Source organism: Rhinolophus sinicus, linkage group LG10, assembly GCF_036562045.2.
Source record: "Rhinolophus sinicus isolate RSC01 linkage group LG10, ASM3656204v1, whole genome shotgun sequence".
Lineage (NCBI taxonomy): Eukaryota > Metazoa > Chordata > Mammalia > Chiroptera > Rhinolophidae > Rhinolophus > Rhinolophus sinicus.
The window spans coordinates 87841240-87850571 of record NC_133759.1 but is presented as its reverse complement, the minus strand read 5'-3'; the positions used below and the strand labels follow the sequence as shown (position 1 = coordinate 87850571).

The 9332-nt window shown below is 37.8% G+C and overlaps 1 protein-coding gene across 1 annotated transcript; it reads right to left on the bottom strand.

The window, feature by feature from the left end:
- Positions 1–975: 975 nt before the first annotated feature.
- Positions 976–8183, bottom strand: SPINK13 (serine peptidase inhibitor Kazal type 13). Its single transcript, XM_019734304.2, has 5 exons — positions 8085–8183; positions 6808–6907; positions 5561–5598; positions 2926–3053; positions 976–1211 (listed from the first exon to the last, which is right to left on the bottom strand). The coding sequence occupies exons 2-5, from the start codon at positions 6872–6874 to the stop codon at positions 1160–1162; spliced, it is 285 nt and encodes a 94-aa protein (XP_019589863.2). The 5' UTR covers positions 6875–6907; positions 8085–8183; the 3' UTR covers positions 976–1159.
- Positions 8184–9332: the final 1149 nt, after the last annotated feature.

Below are 9332 nucleotides of genomic sequence, written 5' to 3'. Positions count from 1 at the left end.
TTTCCATTCCACCAGCTGTTGAGGATATGCAGGAATGTGGGGACTCAGTCTAGAAAATGGTTGTCAAATGCGGATGAGCATTAGAATCTCCCGGAGAATTAACACAGAACATGGATGCTCAGGCTCATTAAAATAGGGTCGGCCTTGGCCTATATACAAAAACATGTACAAAATCAAGGACGGAGGAAGCTGTAAGAGGAGAAGGGTCCCTGTTGCCGGCAGAGGTAGACTGAATATTAGCTGGGAAGGTGATGGAGAAAGTAGTTGTGTGCCCTCCTTTGGACCTTCTGGTTAAATAAAGAACTAGCCAGACTAAGATAGAAAAGTGAGGCTGACATCTAGTGGCCAAAACAGGTAATGATACAGAGCACAGAAGCCAGAGGCCAAGAACTTGTTTTACTGTTCACGTCCCCAGCCTCAAATGTAATAATAACGTCTTTTCCCGGTATTAGTCAAGATCTTTCAGTTATAAGTGACAGATTATATGGCAGATTAAGCAACAATAACCACAAAGGGAATTTATTGATCAATGTAATAGTAATGATGGGATGAAATGGGAATTAAGTATGCTGGAACTAGGGGGTCAAATGATATCAATTCCTCTGGGTCCTTCCAAAACATGTCGGCCCCCTCACTTCCCCCCAATAAAAAACTCTTGGTTCTCCTCCTCCCTTCTTCTATTAGCATGTGGACATTTTCCTCACCTAACGAAGGTGGGCTTCATTCATGAATATGAGGTAGAAAGCCTCAAACAGCTCTATGTGTGTGGGGGTTTTTTTCTCTTTTGCTCATGTCTTTAAGTGAGATTAGTGGGGCAGGGTCTGACTTTGTAGATAAGCCTGCAATTTGCAGTAAATTTAATTTAAGGGAGTGTCAGGTAAGCCTACTTGACAACATACCTTAGACCCAAGCAAAATGAAAGCTGACTTTAAACAATCAGCACACAGAGATGAGTATCTACTGCTTCTTTTATTATGATGTTTATTTGTAATAAATACAATATTTGGTTCTCCATTAGTTTAATTCCTTTGTTTTCGATTTTGCTGCAAATTTGGGTGCAGCACAGAAATGTATTATTTCTTATATATCTTCAAAATCCAAAAGAAATGATTTTCAGCATTAAGTAGTGAAAATAATGAGTATAGGACTCTGTTACCCATTAATTGCACTTTCCATATTTGGCAAATTTAATGTGATGACTACCAAATTCCCTAAAGAAGAAAAAAAAAAAAAAGATTAGTATTACAAGGAAAGTGGGCATTGTTTCACACTTTCTTAGCTTCCAAAAGACATCCTAAGAAAGCAAGCTGCTTTTACAATTCCCTTTACACCCACCTCTCTTCCACTCCTGTTTATCATCACCACCGCTTGCACATTCCTCGTCTATGTCTTGATTATTCAAAAAGTATGTTGTGAAGTGCTTCAGCAGAGAATCTTTCATTCCTTAACCTGTTCATTCCCATTTGATACCTTTCCATTCAACATAGCAATGCCAGATTTTTCTACCAAGAAAAGATACCCACAGAAATGCCGCAATGCATAGTACTTCATACATTTCACAACACTGCTCAAATCTTCACTAGCTTTGCATGCTCATAGGCTACACTTTATTCTCCTTCGTCTGGTATTTATGTTTCCGCATGGGATGGGAATATGATGCTGAAAGCACATGAGGATTCTTTTCAAAGGAAGATGTGCATGAAAAGTTAACTAGCAGACTGGGGATGCTCAAATTATCTCTGGGGAAATAACCTATAAACCCTTGGAGTATCCTGCCTGATAAGAGTGTCTTTGTAACCCAGGGTCGAAGGCCAGGGCAGATAGTTTATGCTCAGATGAATGCCTGTTTTTTCAGCTGTGGTCCTGGGTCCTCTGTATCAGTTTGATGTTCTTCTCTTTTTTTTCGGTGTGTGGGGGAGTGGTCTGGAGACTAAGTACTTGTCAGTCATGCAGGTGTTGTATGCCTGGGTGACTGGCCCCCAACAAATTGCTGGGACACCAAGGCTTTTGTTAGCTTCCCAGGTTGGCAATACTTCATACCTGTTGTCACCCTTCATAGCTGGGAAAACTAAGCATTGCCTGTGTGAACCCACTGGGAGAAGACAACTGAAAGCTTGTTTGTGCCTGTTTTCTCCCGGACTCCATTGTGTGGGCTTTCTGCCTTTACTGATTTTAATCTGTATCCTTTCATTGTAATATACCATTACCATGAGTATAACAGCTTTTCTGAGTTCTGTGAGTCCTCCTAGCAAATTATCAAACCTGACAGTAGTCTTGGGGACTACCAACACAGATCTCATAGGTCATGGAAGAGTTATTGACAAGACACAAGATGATTTGTAAAAACAATTTCTAATGGAGTTAAAATATATTACAAGGAATAGTATTCATTTTTTAAAATCTAAATTTCATATTGAATTTATTTAAAAGTTGTTAAAAGTCAACTGTCAATTTTTACCACATAACCATATTGTTACTCATGTGTGTATATCTACACCTGTGTCTATGTCTATGTCTATATCTATATCTATAATCTATTTATACCTACCAAACAACATTTATGGATGTTATTCATAGGTATGTCAATATGAGTTGTTATGGCAAATTTGAGTGATTTTTAAAAATTGGATTTCTATTCATTGCTTGAATATAGACTATCTACTAATATGTCTGCACAATTCAACCAAAATGTCATGTAACATTTTCTTTGCCTTTTTAATGAGTCAACTTTGAATGTTCACTACATTTTAAAAAAAGACATCACTTTATATGTAGTCTGTCCACAATCTTTTGTGAATAATAGAGGCTGTTTTAAAAAAAAAAATCCCATGCATCAGTAAATCTAGTTCCTTGGCTAAGATTATTTGAAATTTCTGTGAAGAAATATATAGAGAAAAAAATAATGGTATTTTACTTTGAACTTACCACTGAGCAACACAAAAGACACACTCATTCTGGTAAGTGCGGCCATTTCTAGCACAAACAGGTGCAGTTATATCTGGACATCTTGAGTCATAAAAGGGATCCACTGGGTGGTACATTTTACATGGGGGCTGCAAATATTATAAAGTATCATATAGATAACAATTGATAAATTTCCTCTCATTTATTCTTGTTCTGCCACTTCTGCCCCACATAGAAATAATGTCAAATATAACTAGTCAAATGATCCTTTTCAAGGATTTCCTTTGCCGGAGCTTTGGTCAGGCAAGTTTTTTTCTGATTGCAGTGTCTTCACCCGTCCCAACATTTCTTAAAGTCATGAGCATTGTAATATCTAAGCTTAAACCCCAAATGCAAAGTTTTCATTTAAACTTGGAGTCCCAATATCAGAAAGCCATTATAAGAAGTGTGTTAATAGAGATATTCATGTGTTTGTGAACTTCTAGCGGACAGGGGCTCAAATACAGTTGTTGAGAGTGAGCGTTTGTATTAAGAATGGGAATCAATCCTGTATATACCACTTTTTAAAAAAAAACACCTTACTTGACCTCTCTGATGTATTAAATTTATTTTATCTTTTATTGAATTTATTGCGGTGACATTGGTTAATAAAATTATATGGGTTTGATGTATATAATTATATAATACGTCATCTATATATTGCATTGTGTTTGATCACTCAAAGTCAATTCTTCTTCTATCACCATATATTTGACCCCCTTTACCCTCTTCTACCTCCTCCCCCGCCCACGTTACCCTCCAGTATCCACTAAACTGCTGTGGGTGTCTATGAGTTTTTGTTTATTTGTCTTGTTTGTTTGTTGCTTTCAGTTTTATATCCCACGTATGAGAGAAATCATATGGTTCTCGACTTTTTGCTGTCTGACTTACTTCGCTTAGCATGGTAATCTCAAGATCCATCCATGTTGTTGCAAATGGCAGTATTTCATCTTTTCTTATGGCTGAGTAATAGTCCACTGTGTGTGTGTGTATATATATATATATATATATATATATATATATACATTTTCTTTATCCAATCATCTATTCAGTTGTTTCCAGTTCTTCATGATTCAGTCTAGAAAGGTTACATATTTCTAAGAACTTGTCCATTTCTTCTAGGTTATTCAATTTGGTGGCATATATTTTTATATCATTCCTGTATGATTCTTTGTATTTCTGTGATACCTGTCATAACTTTTTTTTCATTTTGTTTATTTGTATCTTTTCTCTTTTTTCCTTAGTGAGTAAAGCCAGAGGTTTGTCAAGTTTATTAATTTTTTCAAAGAACCAGTTCTTTGTTGCATTAATTTTTTTTCTATTATCTTTTTGTTCTCTATTTCATTTAATGGTGCTCTAATTTTTATTATTTCCTTCCTTCTGCTAACTTTGGGTTTCATTTGTTCTTCTTTTTTTAGGTTTTTAAAATATAATGTTGTTTACTGGGGATTTTTCTTGTTTCTTGAGATAGACCTGTAATGATATAAACTTCCCTCTTATTACTGCATTGGCTGCATCCCAATGGTTTTGATATGTAGTATTTTCATTCTCATTTGTTTCTATATATCTTTTGATCTCTCTTTTTATTTCTTCTTTGAACCAGTTGTTCTTTAATAACATGTTTAATCTCCACATATTTGATTTCCAATTTCAAAGCACTGTGGTCAGAGAATATGCTTGATATGATTTCAATCTTCTTAAATTTGTCATCCCAACATATGTTCTGTCCTTGAGAATGTCCCATGTGCTCTAGAGAAGAACATATAATCTGATGTTCTGGGCTGAAAGGCTCTGTAAATGTTGATTATGTCCACTTGGCCTAATGTGTCATTTAAGGCTAATATTTCCTTATTGATTTTCTGTTTGGATGATCTATCCATAGCTGTCAATGGGGTATTTAGGTCCTCTACTATAAGTATATTTTTGTCAGTTTCTCCCTTTAGTTCTGTTAGGTGCCAGGCTTCATGGCTTTGTTTTCTGCCTGGCAATGGCAGCTGCTAGAACACAGCTGTTGCACTTCTGTATTTGGTCTCTGCCCCAATCACTGGGTCCAGCTGTATTATATGCTGATCACTCAGGCAGGAGTGCTTGGGCCCACAGAGAGTATACCTGCAGCCTGAATCCCCCCCTCCCCTCTCCTGGACTGGCAGTGAGTTCCAGGCTGTGTCTGCAGCATCCATCTCTGCTCTTCTCCCTGCCCTCTTCCCTGTTTGCTCCGATTCACCCACTTTCAAATGTTTCGATGCAGGGATCTAACTCACGTGTTTGTGTGTTGCACAGGGAATCCTTTGTTGAATTACAGCTGCTCAACTTGTTGTAACTTTGAGGGGAGAGGTCAAGGGGAACCCTCACGCTGCCATGCTTCAGACATCACTCACATACATACCACTTTTTAACCTTGTGACCTTGAGCAAATGACTAGTGTTATTTCATTTAATGGTCAGAGGTATATTTTACTATTATCCTGCTTGTGTTACCTGGGAGTAAATCTAAATGTGGAGAGGTTAACATATGTGTCCATGGTCACACAGAAACATTCCACTATGTTTTAGGTTTCTCATAACAAGACAGGGATCAGATTAAAATCAGAATTCAGAACTGAGAAATTTAAATTTACCTTAGGCCATCTAGTGTGGTTGTGTTGTTTCAAAATGTCTGGAAATAAAGTACAGACACAATAGGTTAAAAGAAATAGTTTTCCATGGAATATGATTTCACCCACTGAAGTTACTGACTGAATAAAGAAATGTGATTTATTTGCTCATTTGCACAAAAGTACACAACAGAATTTGTGGGCGGTGACTACTTTATTTATTTATTCTTACTTTCATTTTCACAGTCAGTCTTGACTTCATTTATAAATTTGCTTTGTCATTGAGGAAAGGGTAAAATCTGTTTGGGGTTATAGGCATAACTTGCCAACCATGCTATTTTCAGTAAGTTACTTGGCTTTTGTTGGCTTTAGTTTCCTCTTTGCTACAATTAGGATAAGTGTATGCATTTGGAAGATTGTTATAAAAATTAAATATGACATATTGAACAAAGTATTAGGCCAGTTCCTACCAAGAGGCCAAACTAAAGATGACAGTGAATGATGATCAAGAAACTTAGAGTTCCTTGGCTCTAGTGAGACTGTTGCGTGAGGGGTGCAGGTCTTGCCTTGGGGATAGAAAATGACCAGCTGGCTGTGGGAGAATGAAGTAAGAAAAGACCTGTAGTTCTGATCTTCCTTATCTTTCATTGTTAGATGATATTTAAAGTATTCTAGAATACATGGTTTCAAATGAGAGTATTATGCTAAGTGCAAAAGGTCAGACAGAAAAGGACAAGAACTTATAATTTCACTCATGTGAGATATAAAACAAAAAGGAGCAAATTAAAACAAACAAAAACAAACTCAAAAGTCATCTATAGCAGGCTATCTTGTAGAAGAATAACAAAATGTACACGTTTATTTGAGCAAAAAGAAACATAGGAAACATACAGCAGAGACTGATGAGACTGGTTACATACAGGGTGGGGGTGACATTGCAGTGACAGGAAAAGGATATGGAGGCAATTACTCAGTTTTCAACCTAAACTTTTTTTCATTTTGTTTCATTTTCCTCATGTTCAAAATAATTCTGAATTGCCCTTTTGATTTTTCTTGACCCATGAATTATGTAGAAGTATGTTATTTAGTTTGCAGATATTGGAGGATTTTCCATAGTAACTCCCTTTTCCAACTGTGATGTCCAATGGATACCAATTTGCATTATCAAGCCCATAATGTTTCAGCAAAACATTTCCTATCTAGCCACAAATTATCCTTTTTCTTTCCTACAACGGAAAGACGATCAGATGTTTCCCTCCCAAGTTGCTTACCTGAAAAAACATGTGTCAATGTGCAGGATACCAGGAAAAATATGGTCACGTGAAGAAAGGCAGCCATTTGATCTCATCTAATGTCCTGCTTTGGGGAGACCTGTGAAAATGCTCAAGATATTTTATACGTAATCTGTTGCATATCTGGCTTTCCAAACATGAGAGAACCCACTACCCTGAGGTGGTGCCATTGCCATAAACTTGGCCATGGTTGTCTCACAGTGGTATGGGATTCTGACCTGAGAGGGCCTTCCTACTCTAAAGAAGGAAAGGAAACAATTAAAAAGACCTTTTTTCTTTCTTTCTTTCCTTTTTTCCCCTGTTTTTCTACCAGCAGCCAGGGTATAATCACTGTACCGGCTTAAAAGAGGAATTAGGGCTCTCACCAGGGCTGACCTCAGGCATGTTACCAATAGGTTCACCCCACAATAGACCATCTAAACTGGTCCATTTATGTTAGTGAATATGGACTCTAAGAATTTATAAGAATTTCAAAATCCCAGATGTGAACTGTCCTGTACAATCAGAACATGCCACCCTATAATGCAGGTCATTTGATTCTCTGGGATGGACCGGTCTCTCCCACATTAAAGTCCTCCTTTTCCTTCCTAAGCTTCTTCTCCCAGGCCAGTTACATATGCTCAAATACAAAGAATGGATTGAAAATGGAATTGTTGGTCCTGGATCATAAAGATTATGTATACCAACCAGGATATATATCTATAGCTAGATCTAGATATAATTTTTATGATTTTTTTAACTTTCATGACTCATATATAGGTACTCATATATAGGTATATACATACATATGTGTATATATCCGATTTTAAATTCTAGCTTCAACATCTCTTAGAAATGCGAGCCTCAGAAAAAAGTACAAACTTCATAGGATATTCAAAAGATCAAGTGATATTGCTATAAGAGTGTAACCATTCTAAATTTCCATTTTTGTTAGCCAAACTCTTCTTTTAGGAAGACGGAAATATGTAGGCACAGAGAGAAGATACTTTCCAAGTCCTTTCATCAACTTCCTCATGCCCTACCTACTCTATCCATTCTGTCTCTTCTCCAACTGTCTCTTCTGCAGCTGGGGGACATGTAGAGAAATGAGGGGCAACCTTATTATTGAGGAAGTTTTTCCCTACTTTCATATGCAGAGAAGACAACGGGAGGGTGCTGGAGGAAAACAAACAGACAGGGAAACCTACTGACAGAGAAGAAAGCCAAAGAGACCCCGTTACTGCCTTGGCCTAAGGAGAGAGGGGAAGAGAGGTTACCTGAATAAGGCTGCTACAAAATGGGAGCCTGCTGTAGCCACTCTGAGGTCACAGCTAGCCTTGAGCAAAGTTCCTGCAGCCAGGGACAGCTAATGGCTGTTTCGTAGTTTGAGCCCCGCCTTGAAGTACCTCCTCTGCTATTTCATGCGCCAGCAGGCAGGGACAGATCTGGAGGATCTGGACTTGTGGTTTCTGGTTGTGCTTCATGAGAACAAGCAGGATTTGCATCCTAATATCTGATGACCTCTGCAAATCAGATAAATGACCTACCGCATTCCAGAGGACCTGTTGAACTTGCTTGTTGAATTTTATACTGGTTCTAGACTTCCTTGGCTCTTCTTCCTCCCGTCACCTAGTCCATCCTGCTTCTCAGAAGGTTTACCTGTTTTATCTTTCTAGGACAATTTCTTATACCAGCCTGGGAAACTCTGGCATGACAACCAATAATCTTTGCAATACTCAAGCCTCCTAATTTCTCCACTTGCTTCCCTCCACTCCATCTCAACTTAAGCAAGCCTGAAAATTATTTGCATTATCTGGAAAATTTCTATCTCATAGACTGTGAACTCTCCCAGAAGAGTTAGTACTCCTTTTGCTGCTTTGTAGTCCCCTTCCCAGCCTGAGTCCCATAGTTTGGCATTTATATTTAGCCCTTTGACATGACTACACTCTCTTGATATCCTGCTCTTTATTCTTCCTCTTTCTTCCAACTTGGGATAAATTCAGTTTCGTATTTTTCTGCTCCAGAAATTGGTTGTGGAGCAAGGACAGAAGAAATTCCATTCAGTGGAATCTACAGTCCTGCTATCATCACCACTAACCTAAGCCCTGCAGACACCCAAAGAAGCCTCTTATTTAATGTCATGTTGCTTCCTATGCCACCTATCTCCATATCATTTCCTTTACTTATCCTTTTTTCTTTTTTTTTTTTAACTATCTGACCATACCTTCCCTACATTTCTTTGAATGCAAAACTTCACCTCCTCTTTACTGAGTAGGGAAGCCTCAGGATGAACTTCTTTTCCTCTTTGCCTTATAATTCTGGAAACTTTACCATCTACCTCTCTTTCTATTTTTATTCTTTCCATATCAACTTACATAGGCATCTACACATTCATCTATCCCTTTCTTTCTGCCCGTATCAGGCAATGCAGTTGACATTCCTCTCACATTTATTCCTCACAATTATCCCAGAGAGTTTTATACCACTCTGAAACTTGTATAAAAGAAACTGAGGCTTAGAGGTGT